General features: G+C 41.9%; 1 protein-coding gene across 8 annotated transcripts in view; it reads right to left on the bottom strand.

Moving 5' to 3' along the window:
• Positions 1-3,221: 3,221 nt before the first annotated feature.
• Positions 3,222-21,771, bottom strand: part of BRSK2 (BR serine/threonine kinase 2) — a 285,303-nt gene continuing 266,753 nt past the window's right edge. For 3 of the 8 annotated variants that reach the window (XM_065755156.1, XM_065755158.1, XM_065755160.1), the window contains 2 exons: positions 15,965-16,012; positions 3,238-4,016 (listed from right to left, as the gene is read on the bottom strand). In XM_065755156.1, coding sequence (XP_065611228.1) covers positions 3,841-4,016; positions 15,965-16,012 — 224 coding nt within the window. In that variant the 3' untranslated portion in view covers positions 3,238-3,840. Of the gene's footprint in view, positions 4,065-15,964; positions 16,013-21,771 lie in introns of all 8 variants that reach the window. The other 5 variants (XM_065755159.1, XM_065755161.1, XM_065755163.1 and 2 more) reach the window with 4 other exon arrangements.

Here is a 21,771-nt window from a genome sequence, read left to right as displayed (position 1 = left end):
CCCCAGAGATCACGGAGTCCAACCCCCGTGCCAAAGCAGCTCCCTAGCCCAGGTTGCACAGGTAGGCGTCCAGGCGGGGCACGAACACCTCCAGAGAAGGAGCCTCCACCGCCTCTGTGTGCAGCCCGTGCCAGCGCTCTGTCGCTGCACTGTGAACAAGGCCCCACGCACATCTGTGCAGAACTTCCCTCACCCGTCCGCGACCGTCCCCCCCTCCACCCTTCCCCCAGGACCAGACAAGGCAAACCTGCGCAACGCCAAGCCCCATAACGGCGCTGCACACGCAACATCGCTCCGTGTCGCGCCCAGCTCTCCCCAACCGCAGCACACCGCCACAGCAGCGCGGAACCTTCCAGAAGCTCCTACCTGCTCCGTGCCGCCGCGGGCAGCCGCCCTCCTCCCGCCGCCGCCGATCCGCCTCGCGCCCAACGGTCGCGCCGCGTGCCGCTCCCTGACCGCCGGGCGCGCGGCCAATGGCGGCGCGTGGCCTCGGGTCGGTTGGCCGTAGCGCCCCCTAGAGGCGGCGCGAGGCGGGCGGCCCCGCCCCGGGGTACTTACCAGGCTCGTGGCACGGGGACAAAGAGGACACGCCACAGCTCGTATCTTTACTGAATGAATTTATTGGTTTTTGAACTAAAGTTGCTCACAGTTATTTAACAAGGGATACATCAGATTTTTGTTGTCCATTTTAAACCATTAAATAACGTCAGTTTGTGTCTGTATATGTGTGTGTGCGCGCGTGTGTGTCTTCAAAGTACAAAATAGGAAGGGTAACAAGAGGTATTGCTTTCGTTTATTCTTATATCTTGTGTAAGTAATCCCCTTCCTGCTTGTACCGCGTGGGTTCTGCTGATATAGGTATTTTTTTAAATTATTATTATTATTTTGTATTGAAATCCCAGCCTTTTGTAGAGGTACAATGTAACAGAAGCATCAAAATCTATACACAAGGGGAAGAGAAAAGAGGGAAAAGAAGGACGGGGGTGATGGGAGGGGAGCTCGGAGGAGAAGTAGAGAGAGGGCGGAGGCAGGAAAGACAACGAAAGCAAAAGAGACTAATTTACAGCAATGTCATGCAATTAAAACTGCCCCCCTCTCCTGCACCCTTGCCTCCCCCCCTCCCCAGCCATCACCCCCTGGTGTCTGACATGCACACAGCAATACGAGAGAAAAGGTTAGGAGTAGGGAAAATAAATAAATAAATAGAACGGAAACGGAAAATAAATCCCTCCCGCTTGGGGGAATGGGGAAACGGGGCCAAAGTCAAAGGTCTTTGCCCCAGTTGTGTCTTTAAAAATTCTTTTTTAATCTTCAAACCTATGTACAAGTAAAACTGGTCCGAGAAGGGGAAAAATGATTAAAAAAAACGACGACGACAACAACAACCAAAAAGAACTCATACAACATTATCATTTAAAAAAAAAAATAATCTTGCGATACAACATACACCCATAGGAACCCAACGAGCAGCAATCGAAGGTCATAAAAGAGCTGAACACTAATGCTAAGCCTACATTCTTAAAATCTCAGTCAAGAAGTACTTCTCACTGCGTTTTGTCTTTCAGGTATAAAACCGTGTTTGTTTTTTCATTTGTTTGTCTGTTTGTTTGTTTAACCTTTGAACTTGGGCCAGAATAAGTTACACTTGGTCACGTAACTCCTGAGGAGGAGGAAAAAAGGCGGCCATTCTTCTTTCTCAAAGTCACAAGATGAACACTTAACAGGGTTGCTGCTTCTTTTTTCCCCCTTCTCCGCAAAATAAATAAGAACCAATGTTGCCTCTACACAGTTATTAAACAGAAGATATATCTAACAGCTTATTTTTTTAAATATATATATATGTATATATAAATAACCAAGACCTAAGAACTGAAATGACAAAAAAAAAGGTCCCCATCCACCCAACCCCACCCTCCTCCCCTTCAAGAAAAATAAAACAAACAAACAAACAAAAACAACAACAAAAAAAAAAACCAAACCAACCAAACAAAAAACCTAAAACTTTATAAAAATATCTTGCAGTCATTTTTAAAGTTTACAGTAGCTTCGTGATTAAGTCTCCCATTGCCCTGACTCCACCTTGTCTTGCTCAGATGAACGAAGTGCCGGTGATTTGCACACACACACACACAGGAAATAAAACCCAAGATAAGTCTCTTTCTTTCCTCTTCCTCTTCTTGTTTTTCTTTTTTTTTCTGTTTTTTTTTTTTTTTCTTAAGAAAAAAATCACCCAAGCCAACGAATGGAATCGGTAACTTAAAGAAATAATAATACTGATATCAATGCAGCACTAGCAACACAACAATTGCCTCTAAATGCAGGGTGTGGTGGAGGCTCCAGCTGGTGGAAGAAGGTCCCAGCGCGGTGGCACAGTGGCAGGGAGCTGACAGATGGGGAGGAAAGTGTCGAAGGAGGAACAGCAGTAGCAGCAGCAGCAACTGTGCCTGGCGGCGGGAGAGACAGTCCTTGGCAGAGTCTTGTCCCTCTTCTTTGCTACCAGAAGTTGCCTTTTCCCTAAGTTTTCATGTTTTGTTTGTATGTGTTTATTCTTTTAACCCCCCCCTCTCCCTCCTACGTTTACTCCTTTCCCCTTCCAGCAGGTCAAAAAGCAAAATGAGACAGCATTAAAAACAAAACAAATCAAAACAAAACACAATTATTTTCTGTGTGTATATATATATATGTATGTATGTATATTTGCATAAAATATACACACATATATACATGTATATATATAGATATAAAAAAGGGGGCAAAAGAAACAGAAAAGGTGGTGGGGAGAAAAAGAAGGTTAAGAAAATCCCGTGATGAAGCTCCCCAATATTGTCTTGGTTCAACGCTTAGTTTTGAGTTGCTCCTGGCTGGTTTCTGATGAGAACGCGCTCTGGATTCACACAACACTGTGCTCCCGCTACCCCATCTCCTTCCCCGCACCCTCCCGCTCCAGGCTGAGTTCACCTGTGCGGACAGAAGCTGCCAAGGGTAAAGGTTTCACTCCAACAATTTGCAACCTCCTTTCAGCCCAGACTGTGCAATCCCATAACTGAGCAGATCTCTCTTGTGGAGCACCAAAAATGAAAAAGAGAGAGAAGGAAAAAAAAAAGAAAAAAAGAAAAAAAAAAAAAAGGCGTGCATTGGGGAGATGTTTGGGGAGAAGTGGGGGAGAAACCCACTTCCTGAAGGGAGAGGGGAGGCTGGGAACCTCAAACAGGACTGGTCCTTGGACAGTCTACATCGGTTGCCTTCCGTCAACAAGTGTCCGCAGAGCACAGAAGGTGAAGCCGTGGCTGACATGTTAACTTTTCGGGATAATTCCTGGTAGCAGAGCGGAAACAAGTGGTGTCGTCAGAAACACAGAGAGAGCATGAACAGAACAAGAAACAAACCAAAAGAAAACAAAAAGTAATAATAATAATAATTAAAAAAAAAATCAGGAAGGAGGAAAAAAAAACATTCAAAAAAAGGGAGGAAAAAAAAAAGCAATAAAAAAAAAACAACACAACCCAAGATCTGTCGAACTGGGTTTGTCATCTGTGCTACCTTTTCTTTTCTTTCTTTTCTTTTCATTCTTTCATTTGTTTGTTTTTGTGTTTGTTTCTGAGATATATATTATATATCATATATAAATATATATATGTATATATATACAGTCATTCCTTCATACAAAATTTGTCTATAGACAGTTTTGTACTGTTGTGGCAAGGTATATACATCCTTCTAGTTTAGAGGCTAGCTTGCTAAGGAATATTCTTTCATTCTTTCTTGCTTTTTTTGTTTGCTTGTTTGTTTGTTTCTGTTTCTGATTTTGTTTCTAAGTTATTTAATTTTTTATGTGTTTATTTAAGGTTGGTCTTGTAGGCCGACTGATGAGACCATCTTTGCCTTGTCTTTGCCAGCAGGGTACTTATTGTCTCCTCTAGACCCATAGTCATTAGAACCGGAATCGCTCCGCTTGCTGTTTGCGCTATGCTTGGTTGGCGTGCCGGGGGGATGGCTCACCTGCCCGTTCTTCTCGTCTGAAAAAAGTTGTTTAATTACGTCAAAGAAGTTACTCAATGGGCTGCCTGGGTACACAAAACAGAGGAGACAAAAAAAGAAAGAAAGAAGAAAGAAAGAGAGAAAGAAAGAAAGGAAAAAAAAAAACGAGAGGGAAAGAGAGAGAAAAAGAGGAGAGAAAGAGAGAGAACAAACAAACAAATGAACAATGGGGTTTTTAACGAGAAGAACATGATGAGGAGATCCAGAGCCACGTGCGTGGGGGTGTGTGGGGGATGAAGACAATGAACAGGAAGAGGAAGAGTGTTTAGGATGGGACACCTACAGAAATAAAGAGGCTGGGAGCATCAAGCACCTATGGATAGGTCCTAGTTTTGTCCTGAGTGGGTGGGCACAGCTGTCTCACCTATCAAGAGGATGCAGCACCACGTAGCTGAAATACATAGTTCAGTCTGTTACTTGCACTCACTTGGCCATTCTGCACTGAAACATCAGTGAATGCAATGCAGGATACAGGCAAATCTTGTCTTGTTGTTGCTGTTACAAATGCCATCGTTGGTTTTTTGTTTGTTTGTTTTTGTTTTTTTTAACGTGGTTGCCAATTGATACTTTGCTTTGCAGCCCTGCTAAGTTAAGCAGCTGCACTGGGCATTATGCTTTTCTGCTTGCATTTTGTTCCTGAGAATCTCTTCGCTCACCTTTCGGACACTAAACCTCAAATGCTTAAGTGCTCCAAGGGAGAAAGTGTTTGAAAAAAAAAGTGATGGCTGACATGACTACCTCCATCGTATGTGTGGTGTGTGGCTTGTGCTTGCAAGCTTCTATGCATCTTCAGATCCTTCTTACAACAAGCACCTGGAAATGGAGATACTGAATGCTTTGTAGAAGCAGGCTGTTGTGCATGTAAATATTTCTGGCACCTGCCAGGGTCAAGAACTTCTTTCTCATTGTCCTGAATTTATTGTTTTGCTACAATACAGCCTCCAGAACACAGACATTCGTGTCAGTGCAGCTAGGAGCCACAGAAGGATGTAGGACTGCAGGCTGGTGGAACAGCTATCTCATTAAGCCAGCCAGAGGAGCAGGCTGTAGAAATAACATGGGTTGGCACTGTACATACGTTATTTTGTGCCATTTGAAAAAGCCTTTTTGCTCATCATTTCACCTTCTGATTAAATCCAAGATTCACTTTACCAAAGCCATTTTCTAGTTGGGAGCATGATGCACCACAGATGCACCTCCAGGGGCCAAAAGAAACAGACAGACCCTGGACTGACTGCAATGAGCCTTCTTCTAAAGCCCTCTAAATGTGGGCATCTGAGAATTCTCAATTAACAAAACACAAATATTATGTAAAGAGCCTTCATGTACTTGACTAACAGCTATGTACCGGGTTTAGTTATGCAGCTGCAAGATGGTTACGTGCAAAACCTTAACTGGTCCTCAAGGGCCAGACAATCTTCTTTTAATTCCTGACTGCCTTAAGTCCAATGCAATGAAAGAACCAGCTGTGTTTCAGCATGAGCGATGTCAATCCAGGAACAGTCCACAGAGGTTTCATGGCACAACAGCTTGGGCTGGACCTGCTAACAGGAATGGGATCTCCTTACAATGACCCTCTGGAGGATAACTGGAGGACCCTCTTGACTCCAAGCAGCAGTGGTGTGTGGTGTTATTCCAGACCTGTGTCAAAGGATGTGTTGAAGGTCATACCTGAGGCAAAGCTCTGCTGTGCTACAGAGAGAAATGGACCAGCTCCTACCACAAAGACAGTCTTTGTGGGATGTTTCTAGTACCTTGTCATTTTCTTGGATTAGAGAACTAATCCTGATCAGACATCTGAGGAGTCGCACTAAATTCTCAAATGCTGAAGGCACCGTTTTTTAATCTAACCTACACTATATAGGTGATGCTTGTTCGTGACCATTTAAAAACTCATGGTGCTTTTCTCAATATTGGGACTGTTGGCTCCATTGTTACAATAGGTTCAAATCAGCTGATTTATACCCCATCTAAGTGATTTCACCTTCCAGCTCCCAGAAAGAAACAGGCTCCTTGTTTCTGCCTTGCAATGATGTGGTATGCTGTGAAGAGTGGGACCTTTCATTCCTGAGATGGCATCATTCAGTCCAGAGCAAAGAGTTTTCTTCATAGTAGAGATCCCCATTCACCCACTGTTAGTGGATGCTGGTGGCTTAGTAATATTCTATTTCTTTTCACTTTTATTACACACATACTACAGTGGGCAAGTACTGTCTCTGTGTGGTAACTCATCTGAAGGACTTGTAGAATGCTTTCTTATTCTCTAATGGAAGATGCTAGACAGACACCAGCTGTTCATGTGCAAAGAAAATGAAAAAAGATAGTATTTGTGCCCTCCAAAACTGTATCTATTACTCTTCGTCTGCCCCATGCTAACCATGTAGTTGCTGCTTTCCTCTGCGTGGTAACAGGCATTGAGAAAAATCATATGGCTGGCATGCTAAGAGATGGATCTCAGTCTTACTCATCTAACTTGTTCCTAGCCTTCCCGTACTTGCTGTTTAGTGTTTAACTCACCGCTGGCCCCATTTCTGTCTATGTGTTCAATTACACCAACTCCCCAAGCAAATGGTTGTTAGTTTCTGGAAGGGCGTTGCTCAGCTAACAGATTTCAGAGATGGGTCTAACCAAACAGCCAGGAAAAACATCTATCTCAAATTCTGGCTAGTATGGGAAAACCTACCAAACTCTCAGCTATCTCTGGGTCAGAACTCCGTGAGTTCCACCTGCCTCCTCCCACATGCATGCAAATGCTTTGGAATGGGGATATCTCTTCCAGACCTACAGCTTCTAATTCGCCCTAAGCCACTCTGAATGCATGCTCATTTCTGCTTCAAGTGAATATTCTTATTCAGTGATTAAAAAAAAATAATCAAACACTCAGCCTTGTTTGCAGGAATGTGGACAAATCTGGTCATTATGTGGCTTTGGACCCCTCATCCTCATAAGCAAATGGAGTCAGCAGAGAGAATGAAAAAAAGCACTGAAAAAAATGCTGGAGAGGGAAAGACTGCTAGGTTGGGAGAAAAGGGGAGGGAAGTATCTCTAGTTATTCAGCTGAGCAGTTTATTCAACAAGCTTAGAGGGAAAGAGGAGGGCAGAGAAAGCAGCACTCTGCAGGAACTGGGAAAATTTTAGTTTCTACATAGACAGGAACAGTGGACAAAAGTACAGCTTTCAAAAAGGGAGCAACAAAACATTTTTTAAATTGTATGTAAATATCTGGTATTTGGCAAGTTCCGATACAGGATTTTTAATCATCCTTTTAAAATATGCAGCCCCTGTTTCATCCACCCTTTCTCCTTCCCTTGCCCTACTGGCTTTCAAGTACTTGGTGATTTACTGCAGCAAGTGTATTTAACAATCTGCCTTTTCCTTGCCTGTATCACTACTGGATTTCTTACAATCAGCATCTTTCAGGTAAAATTTTAATGGGAGGGAGAAAATCCATGGGGATATTGAAAGACAGCTACTGAAAAATAAAATAGGCCATTCCACTAACCCCTTCCTTTCTTTGCCTTTTGTAGTGTCTGGACTTGTAATTAAATAGTTGGTATTAATCCTTTCATATCTTGCAGTTATGAAAGGACTGATCCTAAGCCAAGCACTACAGACAATCACACTGATGCTATCAACACGACAGCTTGTTAGCCCACGCTTGGGCTTGTCTAGATATTGGTCTTTGAACAGACAAAAAGTCCTCACATTTCTCTCAGGGGATATGTAAACATAGGTCAGCTATGCTGGAAGCATGAAAATGGCAACTGTTGTTGCTCCTTTTAGTTTTCACTTGCCTTTGGGCTTATGCGGCCAGTAAAACAAGACTTGACAATGGAGGTTATAATTGTTAGAATAGCTTTTTCAGCAATCTTCCACTCCTAGTGTTCAGTGCAAAACATGTGATAGGCTCTCAGACCTGCAAGCCCATCTGGGGGCCTCAAAAAGACTTCCTCTCTTACTTAAAAAAGTGAGATGACATCCCATTTCCTCTGGACAGGGATGAAAGTTTGGCTTACTGATTTTTCAAAACTTCCCAGGCATGTCGTGCATCTGTAACTAAGGTTCTTCCCCCTTGAGAGCAAACGTTCATCAACATAGAGCAAAGAAGGCATGAAGGGCAGCAAGGGTGAGAATCTGAGACGGTTCAGAAGCAGGAAGGGAGGTTCAGAGCATTAGGTTTACTTCTGTTAGGAGGAGATGGATATGTGCATTTCTGAGTTAGTCCAAGGAGCTGGATGCTGCAAGATGGGGAAGGGGAATGGGTTTGAAAACAAGCACTGAAGCTTATGAGAGGGTCATGTATTGAAGGGACACTAAAGAAACAGATTGGTGGAAAAGGCACTAGTTTGTGGCCCCTGTGTGCAGTACTGTCACGGTCAGACTCCTCAAAGAAAGTCAACAGTGAATGCATTTTAACACAACAGACAGTAAAAGGAAGAAATGGCTAGGAACGGGAACTAAGAGGTAAAAGGAAGCTGGGCAGATATCTTGTTATCAACCCTCAGAGTACTCTGTATATCATTCGCTGTTCTGTAGTGGTGGCACAGGGGCTAGGAGCAAAGTTGAATTGGCACATTCAGGTTAAGAGAAGAAAGAGAAAATGAGGTGATGCACTCCAAGTACCAGGAATGGCACCAGAAGAGGATTCATCTGCTCTGACCTTGCCACAGACCCCAGAGTCCTTCACAGGAAACTAACAAGTAGGTCACAAGCAGCTTCTGGACAGGCTTGGAGGCTTTTATCTCTAACTGGAGCCTGCTCTTCTGAAACATTTTAAGGTAGTCACATAAGGAATTGGTCCTGTTTTGATTCAAGCAAATGCAACATTCTCACTGACTTAGTGAAAGCAAATTTTCTCATCCTGTGAAAACATCTCTCTTGCAGCTATAACGACATCTAATGCACTAATCTTTTTGGTGCCAACCACAAAGTTGACCACAGCAAACATGTCACCTATGGAATCATTCTGTGCCTTTCCTTCCTTGGAAGCCTGGTAAATTTTTAATTTCTGCATTTTTAACTTAGGCTTTGGGAGAAAGTGAATGGCAAAACATTGGTCTCCACTGAAAAGAGATACACTCTGTCAATCTGATTTCCCGTATTTCTTCTCTAGTTGCTTTCACATCCCTTCTGCCTGCCTTTGCCTCTGCTACTTACAACACAGATTTCTTTCCCTTGATCCCATGAAGGGCTTCTTTTTGTCATTGTTGTTTGTTTTTCTTTTTTTTTCATCCCTACTTTGTTCTTTATCTCAACTGCAGCCATATTTTCAGTGAATCATAGCAAAAATCCAACTCTTTCCACATAATGCACCAAAACACTCTTCTGATGACTGAAAATCCACTCCCTTTCAAACCCATTCTGCCACTCTGACAGAGATCTAGCCCTCTTTGTTAAGACTAGGCATGTTCGTTTGTTTTCAGTTCGCAGAGTCCATTTGCCTTCAGTCAACTCCAGTTGCCTTCAGTAACAGAAGATGTGAAATATAGAACCCATTCCAAGACTATATGCACTGCAAGAGATGAAGGAGATGTAAAAGTGGCCTGTTTCTCTGCTCCTACAACATTATGTAGAGGTTTTTCTCCAGAACAAGGAGCCCTTGGCCTGGGCATTCTACAAATGCAAATCAGTGAGAGGCCTCAAGGAGCTCACTTATTGCCAAAGAAGACTATACAAAGAGTTTTTGCTCAACTCATTTAACATAAATTGGATGTATATGGTTTCTCTCTAATGATGGAGAAGGGTGACTGAAATGCTGTTGCAACATCATGCTGGAAGCCATCACATAGAAGTTCTTCCTAGACTATGAACTCAACCTACACCACCTGATGTGAGCAGAAGGAACTGCTGAAATTCCAGGAATGGTGCTTCCTAAGAATATAGGAAGTTTGAAAAGCTTTTCAGGAAAAAAAGTATGTGGTTTTTTATTTGTTAGATTTTTGAACTATCACGATAGATTGACCAGAACGTGTTCTCCCAGTATTTTTTTAAATTATATAATGAGATAGTTGTTTTAGTTTTGGTTTAGGACTAGAAGATGGGGATAGACTGAGTCCACAGAACAACTCGAGTTTCTTAGCAGGACAAATGAATTGTAACTGGGAAAGACTACTTCCAAAGGAAACAACGGAGCTTCTTCTTCAGAGCCCATGGCCTCTGGCAGTAAAAGAGCCAGCTGATAATAGTGTTTGCAGAAACAGGCTGCTGCTTGGAACTACGCAGCTTATCAGACACCGTTAGCACAGGTGTCCATGGAATCGGTAGAAGGTGGGAACTTTCAGCTGCTACACATCTGAGCAGATTCAAACAACCAATCTGACATGTAAATGCTCTGTAACCTATCCTTGTTCTAACTCCCCTAAAACATGCCTTTTCCTGTGCAAGAAGGATTCCACTCTGTCTTGTGTGTTTTCTCTCTCTCATTTACATGCAAAGGAACTAAAATTCAGGTCAGCCTCTCCTGTCACAGGCAATATAACTGAGACAGGTAGATCTTGGATGATGAGTTAGAGAACGGTGCACACATCCAGCAAAAACCCAAATACATGAGGCAAATTTCCTAGCTGCTACCTTCTGCAAAGCTATGGCACAAGTAATTAATTAGAAAACAAATCTCCATTACTGATGAAAAACTCTAACCACTTTAGCACCACCACATAAAACTCAAAAAAGGAGACATGAGAGGAGGAAATCATGTGTTCATTTAGACAGCTGGTGGCACTGAAAGAGCAGGCAAGGATAGAGCTGGGATGAAGAGATGCCAGGTTTTCTTGTGGAATCACGCTGTTCTGGCAAATTGGCTGGTAAAGGACTCAGCCCAAGAATTCTTTGTATCTGTCTGTCCTTTCATGAAGATCTGCCTGCACAAGTGTGATGAGAGGGGAAGCTGATGGTCTATATTCATAAAGTCGCAACAGATGATATTATTGCTGCTACCCGTTCTCTTAAAGACTTCAGCTGCTTCATTCAACTTTTTTTTTTTTTCAGTCCATAAAAATGTCAAAAATATATTGGCACTTAATAATACGATTTTTCCCTTTCCTGACAGATGGGTGTTTACATGTGATCTTATGGGCTTTAAGTTCTCAGACCTGTTCCTAAGGAAAGAAATGAATTGTGTATGCTGGAGAAATGTTAATTACCTGTTTCCTTTGAATCAATCAATCCCTTCAAAATATGATTCAACCTCCAGGAGAGGCCATCTCAAATTCACCTCGGTACAGCAAGCAAATATTCATGTGGAATATCCTGAAGTACTGCTTGACATAAATAAAGTACTGTTATCTTAATTAAGAAAGAAATGTGTTTTCTGTATCAGACATTAACAAAGAAAAGAGGAAAATATTTTGTATTGGGCAGTAAAAGTCTGGCCATAGGTGTCAAAACAGAATCTGACACATAACAAATATCTTAATACATCTGGGGTCATCTTTAGTGCCAAGTTGCCATTTTTATTGCTACCTTCTTCAATAGCACAAAAATATGAGTTATGAATAGGAAAATAAGGTCCTCCTGGAAGCAGCACTAGAATGAAGAGATACAACTACTGTGTGGTATTTTTTTTTTCTTTTTTCTGGGGCAGCAAATAACCAGGAAACCTGGCTTGAACTCTTTGGAAAATCTGACTCATCTAAGTTATCACAATTCACACATTATGACTGAATATGTGATATTTCAGGTGGGCTTCCTCCTTAGATCTTTCATTTGGATCCCAATCAAGAATCAGTTACACTCAGAAAGACCAGCAGTGAGCACATTTATCAGAAATGCTAATAAAGAGAACAATGTTCTGACAACCTCACAGTGCAACAGTGGTGAAGAGAATCCTTCAGCTGTGAGGGCAGTGTGTGTTTGTTAGTTTGTTTCTGCAGGTCTTAGAGTTTCTACCATCAGTTATGACTTCATGAATGCAAATCACCAACCTTCTCTTCCATCAAAGCTCAAATGGCTACTCTAAGAGAAACAGACTACAATATGAATCACTTCTGAGAACATCAAGTCCAGATCTGTGTTGCTGTAAGTAACACCAGGAGTCTCTAAGTTACCACTAAGTTACACGCTGTGATCCTAATGCAATGTAATCAGTTCTAAACTACAAAATCTCTCCTAATTCCTCAAGTAGCTTGGGATGCTATTGAGATGGGCTTGCATCTGTGTGACTGAAACCACATTTGCAAGGAGGTACGAAGAGAAGTCTTTACTGCGGTGCAATTGTTCTGTGTGCAGAGATGATGACTGGTGATGGTGGACAACGTAAAGTGTCTCAGAATAGGAAACTGTTAAAATTCTAAATATATTCTGAACATCAGAAGCAAAAGATTTCAGTGAGATTCACTGGAAAGATATGAAAAGCAAGTGGATCTGCTGTGTTTTCACTTTGATCAGATCATTTTGGTGACAGTCACTGGTTAACATAAGGATCCATAAAGCTTCTTACAGTTTTTGAACTTAATCAGCAACATGGGATGTATAAAAATAAACAATATGTCTTCTCACAACTATTATCTCACAGTTATGATCTAAGATTTTGCAAGAAAATAAGCTTGTGCAGTACCACAGTAGCAAGAGCTGACTGGTGCTGTGCTAATTACACAGTAATTGTCACCCATTTTCTTGGAAGTGTCAGTGATGTAACTGAAGACTTCTTGAGATTCACGAGGGATGAAAAGAAACAAGCGAAGAATGCTTTACTTGAAAATAGAACTCAGCCCCAGACAACTACAGTGTAGAGAATGGGAAGTTCACAGGCTCCCTGGTAAATGTTTCTCAGAAGGTAATGTGAAGAATGAGACAGGCTTTTCTGAGCTTTCTGCCAGCAGCCAGCACTTTGGTGCAACGTGCTTCCTGAGGACTCTAAGAAATTAGAGATGGCTGGGAAAAGGAGTTTTCAAAGGCTATGAAACAGCTTTACTACTGATTCAACCATCCAAATAAACTCTCAGCTCACTTATTAAAGGCCTTAAAGTCATCCAAGCTCATAAAGACAAACTCCTTTTTGAACAAGGACTAGAGAAAAGGAACTGTGGGCTTCTGTATGGTATATATCATTGCCTCCAGACCCAGCACACTCAAACTACAAAGCTTGACAGTTTTCTAGTTTGAGTACCTGTTAGAACCTCAGTGTTAATCATACAATCCATTCTTAAATGCGATAGACAAATACCAGATTAGATGATAGTAAAGAGGTCTCTCAATCCTGCCTCAAAAGAATCTGAATCTAGCTTACCTTCTTACAGCTGTGTTGAATTTATAAGGCTTAATGGCAGCACATAAAGTAGTAATGCTTATTTGTCACTACACTGATTTGGCTGTGAATACACAAGGGAAAGATCAGCTAAGCTGGAAGGTGCCACTTCTACAGGCAGTTTTCAGGTTACAGATGCATTTTAAATGTAAAGGGCTATTATGAGGCAAAACTATTCTTATACACAGATAATAAAGACTTCAGAAAAATCAGCTAAGTCCTTCTGACACTAAAAATGCTCCTTCCCCTTCTGAAATGGATGGAAACAAAATAAAATATTGCATCCCTGTGTACATTTCAACTTAATCATGAGACAAACAACTTCCTTCTCTTGAGAAACATTAAGAGTTGGCAGTGGTTTTCCAGTGCATACAGATAGGACTGATAAAGCAGCAGCTATGTCATATGGACATGGGCAGCTCCTATGACATATCTCTGCTGTCCAACAATAACTGTTTTTCCATGCTAATGGCTACACCCAAAATCACTTCTCAGACTGATGGTGACTGCTAGCAGACAAGTTAATATTTAAAGGGCTAAATAAATTTGCTCTGCTGTTAATTGCAATGGTTTATATCGAGTGAAGAGATATTCCTCATTCCCACCACAGCTTTCACATAGCTAAGCCTGGCATACAACATCTGATTTGCTCTTCCTGCTCCAGTATTACCTCTTGAAAAATGACCTTTAATGCTCATTCTCAGAATGTGGAACAATGATAACATCACAAATCAGCATAGTTTTTCTTGCACTACTGTCTGTTTCTGTATGAACACTGTGCCAACTCCACAGGAGCCTGTCCTCAAAGTAACAGAGGATAGTTTGCCAATTCTAGGCTAAATCCTGCACCATTCCCCTTTGCTCACCTTACTAAATGTTAGATGAGCTCTCCTGTGCATTAAATAGCTCCTCACACATATGGGAGGGTGGAATTCAGCACAGTGAACGTCACCACTACTTCTACTTCTTATGAACACACCAAAAGGAACTTGATTCAAAGTAAGCAGCTCCATTACCTCAAAAATCCTTCCTTTCTCTTCTCTAGATCTACATACATGCTCTGTTCATGCTGCAGCTGCCAGAAAACAGTCTCCCTTCTGGCCTTCACCTTGCTGTCCCTTGCTGAATGGATGCCAACACTTTGACAGCTGGAGGACCTGAGCTGGGAATGAACAGCAATGCTCTTGTCTAGAGAGTGCAGAGGACTAGCCGGTTATCTGTGTAGCTTCCTTTACTTGCAAGCAATCAGCAGAATCAGCATTTCAGCATTTTCATGTGATGTAGATGTCAGATCGAGGCAAGAAAGAAAGGCTTGAGGAAGAAGAGAGATTGGCTGTCTGATGCCTTCAAGACAAAGCTGGAGGTCTGCCTACAAGTTTAATGAGTCTTCATGAAGAGATCAGAAATAGAGTAAACAAGAAAACTCAAAGAAGAAATCATATGAGCTCTCCTCAGAGAAAAGGAAAAAAAAAAACAAACCAGCAAAGCTGCCCTTAAAGGAAAAGAGATCGTCTGAAACACAACAATTTCTGCTCGCAGTCACACATGCATAAAACCAACATTATCTCCACTGTGACAACTTCACTGCAGAACAACTCCAGAAGAGCTTCCCTCAGTTTACAAAGAGATGACGCAGGAGCCACAGGTCCAGCTGGAGAGCAGTACCAGCTTAGTGATCATTTCCTCAACAGCTTGTGTTCTTTCCTCAGACATGTCTGAATTCAACCAAGTTACCAGAATGTCTTACAAGAACAGATTTCTCTTGTACAGAACCTTTACATACAAGATATAAGAGAAAAAAAACGCACCCAATCTTATAGCACTTGGCTATTTCCACCACTGTACTTGGGAGGAGCCAGCAGGGCCACAGGTACAAAAAGAAAGAATATAGTTCAGGTGTGCATACAGAAGAAGGAAGGCAAAGGAACAAATTAATCAAAATTAATGGAACCCCAAGCAAGTTGAGATGCAAATTTTGCAGAAAACTCCTTTTTTTTTTTTTTCTCTTCTCATTCCTAACAAAATTCTGAATCTCCAAACGGCTCACTATCCTTCAGCTAGAAACACGACACAGTTCCCCAAGACCAGACTGGAACTATGATAGGTAAATGTCTAGCTAAACTTCTGGTAGATAATATGCAGCACATTTTATGGAAGATTTAAAAGGGTCTTACCCTAAAGATACACGGCGAAGAAGGGAGTGGATGCAAAAAGGAATTAAATAACAGAGGAATTCTGTCTCAATAAATTGAAGGGAGACAGCAGCTAGCAGGCAGCATTCAGCTTCACTGCTGAAAAGGGACTGAAGAATTATGAATCAAAGGCAGCAACAACATCAACAATTAAAAAAAAAAAGGGAAAAGAAAAATCACTGGTCTGGGTGACGGTGAGGGAGGGAATCAGAAGTGCAACACCACACACTTGTGCTATGAAGGGGAAAGCCATAGTGGAGCCTGTGCATCTTGTGCATGGATGGGGAGGATCAGAGTAAGGGGTAAATGCTTGTGTCCACTGGGTAAGAGAAGGACATTGTGGGCTGTTATATATTGGGCAGTCTTGAAAAGAGTGTGTGAGAGCAGGGATAAGGAAGGGGAAGAGGTGGAAGGGACAGGGCAGTGCGTTATTATGTTGCTCAGCAGGGGCTGGGGAAGGAGAAAAGGCAGAAGGGAAGGAAGTTCTTACCACATTTGGAAAGTCTGCCAGTCATCAACTCCATACAGTTAGTGGTGTCTAGATCATAGAATGGAAAGAGGAGGGAGGGAGGGAAAAACATAAAAAAATGGTTTCCATACCCCTGTGCATAAAGTAGTAACTTAGCACATTATTACTTGAAGCAGGAAACATACACATCTTGGAGATCACACAACCCAGGCCAAATTCTGCCACCCACTTTATGACAGTGCACACCTGTCCACAGGACTGGGAGTGGAGTTTGCCTCAGTCCTGCTGCTTCCATCTACCTCTATATCATAGCTGTGAGTATTTAGGAGATGTCGGAAGCATTCTCCCATTACAATAACAAACTAAAAGACTTGAAATATGTTCTTTCCCCTGGACAGTTTTGCAGATTATTCTGCAGCACACAGGCAATGTCCAGTCAGCTGATCTATGTACATCAAAAGTTTGGGGGAAGGAGAAAATGCAGCACTGTGCTACTGGACACAAACAGGTGGCTACTCACAGAACTCAGAAACATCTTTTAGACCCCAATGCCCAAGTCCTCAACACAATTCTGCCCCCATCATTCATATGTAATCTCTTACTCTTCTTGCTTCCAGTGGCACTATTCATAGGCAATAGAATTACCTTCGGAAAGGGTAACAGAATCTGTCCCTAAGACACCATTGCCCACTTTGTGCATAGCTACCACTGCCACAGCCTCTGAGTGCTTAACTCAGGTGCAATAAGCAGAAAGAGCTCTACATGTAAGCTTCAATGCAGAGAGAATTAGCCCTATTTGTCCACTTTCCTGCAGAACATGCAGGCAAGCAAGATCTGCCACTGTCAGCCAGAGTGCCCTGGCAGTGGGACCTCATCACTGCATTGTTGAGCGCTGGGCACTCGCTGAGGAGCCAGCAGGTACCAGTTACTGCACTCAGTTCACTTTTGGGTCTTCTCCTGCCTCTAAATAAGCGCCCACATATCAGAAGAAATAGGTTTCTTGGAAATGTGCACATACGTCCCAAATCCCAGTCTGCCAGGAATCTCCTACTATTCTCTATCTGCTAAGCAGTCTGCATGAGAGAGGGTAGGACCACTTCTAGCATTCATTTCCACAGGAAAGTAATTTGTAAAGGGGAAGAAGGGGTGCTTGATACACCTAGGTATGCTGAACTCATGCTAGAAGAGCACAGATGTGTTTTCTGATGGAGCCAGGCCTGTGCTCATATTATCCCCTGGGAATGCAAGGAAGAGGGAGGACAGGTGCCTGGTCACAGTGATGTACTAAAAGTATCTGCAGAGATGTTACATCCGCAAGGCTGCAGGCAGGCCGGCAGAGGCAAATGGGAGATGAAACCCAGGGAAGGGCTCCCAGAAAGTCACAAGACTGAAAGAGGGAAGGGAAAACAGATGGAGGTGAAGGAGAGGATTCAGGATTTGGAACAAGGTGTCAGATACGCTGGGAGCTCACCTGTCATGGGGTGTTCTGACTGAGTAGAAAGCAAATTAAGCTCATAAAAAACATTTCTCCCTGAAGATGTCTAACAGGTTTAAGTGCCTACAGCTGCTGACTGAGTCAGTGACAAGCAGTCACAATCATTGTATTGCTCTGGTTTTTTTTTTCCTGTAGTAACTTGGAGAAGTTAGCCATCTGATGCCTTGTAGTAGTACTTCCTGTCCAACTCTGAGTCAACTACACCCAGCTGCAATAAGTACAGATCTCTAATGGCATGGCTCAGAGCAGTCACCCAGTTGTCAGCAAAACCTATGCTTTGAAAGACCACAGAAAAATTAATAGCAAGAAAAGTCTCAAGTATGATTCAAAGATTGTTTCTTACTCCTGTTATCTGGAATTTATCCCTCTAGTGTGTCCAGACTGGCCACACAGTAAATAGCATTCTAGAAACAAGAAAGGTAACATTTAGAAAATGTCAGAACAGCTAAGCATTGTGACCAATTTGCTAAGATTTTCCTAAAATTGGTATTTCTTTTCATTTGTGAATTTTTAACATAATTATCCCTCCCTAAGCTAACACTTCAGAATTGCCCTTTTTTTTTTCATCAACTGCAGTCAGCATAGCTCTTTTCAGTATTTCCTTTAAAGCCAATTGTGAAAAAGGTCTACGTATATTAACTGTGTGATTAGAATAGAAACTGACAGACCTACAACAGAAAAGAAGGATTGTAACATTGGCTTTTTGATAACATAACAACTTGGGATCTGTACCCCATTTTGCTACTAAAATATTAATTGCAGGTTGTAGGATAGTTTTTGATGGACAGAAAAACACTTAACAACTCTTTGAAATATAAGACCAAGGAAAATATCAAAGGACAATTAACGAGACCCTTAATTTTTTCTTAGGAAGTTAAGGCTCAACTAGAATTTGTGCTCTCAATATTGGCACACCCACTCTGAAGAAATGCACAGTAATTTATTTCTATTTGTAATGTCTTCTCAATACGTGATCAGCTGTTTTCTCCCCATTCCTAAAGAAGAGCAAACACGAGCATACCAGAAACAGCAGATAACACACACCTCCTGAGAGACTAACAGAGTTAATATGCTTTTAGCTTATTTCTTATAATAATTACTTTAATACTTCTTTAATTTCCATCATCTTGTAACATCTGCTTTAAAAATATTTTATGAGAAAAAATATTTCATAATTTTAAAGCAGAATTTTCATTCTTACTAGAAAGCCTTCGATTCTTGGCAGCAGGCTTCTGTTCATGGGTAACAACCCAGTATCTGTGGGATCAAGGTGTTACGTGAGGTGAATAATGTCAAGGTCCAAAGGCACTTAGCTCCCTGAGAAGCACTGATAGGTCATGTAACCCATTTAATGTATGCTGTTTAATTTTTTTAATTAAAGCAGAATGGCAGTGCCAGAACTCAATCCTTCTGATTATAAAGCAATTCCTTGTTTCATAGGAATTGCTGGCAGTCACTCATGCTTCAGCTTTTACCAAGACTCTCTCATAAATGACATTCAGTTTAGTTCATTAACAGATAACAAATGATTTGGTTAAAATGAGACCTTCCTTATTGGAACATGAAAAGGTCAAACAAGCTCTGAATCCATTAAAAATCCCTAGAGTTCTGCCAGATTTTCTTTCTCGATCTTCTTTTTTTTTTTTCTTTTCTTTTTTCCCTTCTGTAATCTGTATTTCTATCCTTCACAGATTTCACAGTCAAACAGCCTGGTTTGTGATGCTTCTGATCTCTCTGTTATGGTGGCTTGTCCCAGCCCAGAAAATCTCACACCAACAACTGCTCTCCTGAGATTCCAATTGCAGGGCTAGGTCCCAGCAAAGCACTGAGCATGTCCTGTCAGATGCTTATAGTCCCCAGCAACCATTTCCATGAAAGGCAATGATGCTAAGTGAGTTAGCAGTTCCTCTAGTCCAAGGCAGTTACCATCTAGGTTGGAATTTCCCACTGTTTGTGTGCCTACTTAAAATGCACAGTTCTCCTATCACAACTCCGGAATGCTCAGATTTCTTTCTCCATGCTTTATTTCAGGGCTACTCAGATAATTGTAGTGAGGTCTGTCAAATAATAATAATGAAGTTGTTTATCAAAATAAACCAGTGCTCTACCAAACCAATCAGGCATTACACAGTGCCTTTTATAGGTGGGAATTATGACAGCAAGACAAAGTGCTGTCTCAGATAGTATGAGAGCGTTTAAGACATGAAGGAATGCAGAAAACAAGGTTAAGGCACGACCTGGATGAGCCTCAGATAAAACTGAATGGCAGTCCAGTTCCAAACTGGCACTTACTCAATATTCCCTTTTACTGTCTTGATAATAATAAAATCCTTTGACGCTTGGAAACCATTTCTCACTAGTCTTTTTGGTAGCTATCTGGCAGCCCACAGCACTTGTGGGCTATAAAGATGAACACCCAGAAAGCACAAATCTCCAGAAAATCATTTTGAGTCACCTGAACTTTTTTTTTTTTTTTTCCTTTGAGACATACACTAGCACAGTAAGAGAGCTCAGGTGCACATACAGAAGATACGTGCCATCAGAAAGGATTAGCACTGCCCTATTTTGAGGCTGGATGTGATCTCTAAACAATTGTTTATGTTGATAAAAGGCACTTCCATCGGTAACACCTAAAAGCTCTGAACTTTGAAATGCTGATGTTTAAAATCTGACACGAAGCCAAGAAATATAATAAAGCAGAAAACCTACTACAAAGAAGTTATGAAGGCCACTTTGGCACAGCTGGTTGCCTAAAACATGGGGAAATAGGTTAAAAGTTGGGATGAACAGCACCCCACACATAAAAGCAAAACCTAAGAAGACAAGAAAATATTAAGAAAATAAAAACTGATAACCTGTGAATAAACATGGATGGCTTCTGCGTGTCCCCATTCGCCAGCTGTTTCTATTACTCTTTTGTGCAAAGGTGTTATGGAGGAAAACAGATTACAGTTTAATGGAAAGTGTACTGGGCTGAAACAAAGGCAAAAATCTGTGCTTTTTTTCCTTCCAAAGAGATCTCTTTATTCCACTAAAGGGCAGTCCTTCCTGGGCATTACCTAAGAGCAGATTCTGAGTATGGTGCTCCTGGATGGAGTGTTTATCTACTTGTTTCATGCCAGCCATAAGTCTGCAGGCCCTTCCAGCACTTACACTGCAAAAGATTTCATGTCCTGAAGCATCAATGTAGAAGGGTGATATGTGGCACTAAGTCTGGCCAACCAGACAGTGGTTTTAAAAAGTATTAGATTAGCGTGTGGGATGGATTGCATTTATTTACACCTTTAATACAGCAAGGGAGGGAAGCTGTTTTCCTCCTTCAGAATATGTCAGAAGAAATAAGCACAGTCAGTTTTACAAAGGGAAAATGGAAGTGAATGCAGGGATATCCACGGGTAAAGGAGATTACAAGGTGCTTAAGTGTGACATAGAAACACATCTGCCTAAATCAGGTACGTATGTGTACACACTCACATACACACACACAGATGCATGGGTAACATGACATCTACAAACACTGTTGTGAGCTGGAGGAAATGAGAAAGAAGAAAGTGTGTTCTGAAACCCAGGCAAGCCGGCTTAGTGGGCTGGCATGCTGCATAACTGATCAAAGAGGAGCAGGAGAGAGAACGACTGTCAGTGCCATATTCTTACTAGGCCTTGCTGTCCTATTTCACCCTGTTTTCATTTGTCTTGTCCTTCTACAGGTCTCACCTTACATGCATGCTCCCTTCACAGGTAGCTGTCATCATCCCACATGTAAAGGCACCCGAACCAAAAGTCAGGGGAGACAACTGCACAGTAGGTATGTCTGTGCACTGGCAGGGGAACAAACAAGTCAGCACTGCTGGTCACAGCCAGCAATGTCCTCAAAGCCATGGAGGAGGAGAGTGAAAGTGAACCATGAGCTTGTTCTGTTCCAGATGGGGACTGCCTACAGAGCATCCTCAAAACATGGACCTGAATAGGTGTTCAGCCACCTTAAATTCCTGTGAGATGTTCAGTGCTGGGAATGTGGGAGAAGAAGAGAAATGGAGAAGAACTTCTCTTGTTTCTACATGAGTAAGAAATGCTGAGCAATTACATGGCTGTTTCCAGGAAGCCTTGCACAGACTTATTCAACCACAGCCACCCAGCTTGTGGTTGTTCACCCAAGGTGCTAAATGACTTCTTTCCAGTTCCTTTATCCATTTATTTTCTCTTTTACTTTGGATGAGAATGTGAATCATGGGACCTCCCTACCTTGAAGCACAAGTTGTTTTTTCCACAGTAATAACCTCACTTCCTTTCTCTCTTTTCCCTGGATTCTTCTCCAAACTGAATTTTTCAGGTT

This window comes from Cyrtonyx montezumae, unplaced genomic scaffold, assembly GCF_038088225.1.
Source record: "Cyrtonyx montezumae isolate F1298 unplaced genomic scaffold, pur_monq_1.0 scaffold_10, whole genome shotgun sequence".
NCBI classification, from domain to species: domain Eukaryota; kingdom Metazoa; phylum Chordata; class Aves; order Galliformes; family Odontophoridae; genus Cyrtonyx; species Cyrtonyx montezumae.
The sequence above is the reverse complement of the archived record's forward strand: the minus strand, read 5'-3'. Positions and strand labels throughout refer to the sequence as shown.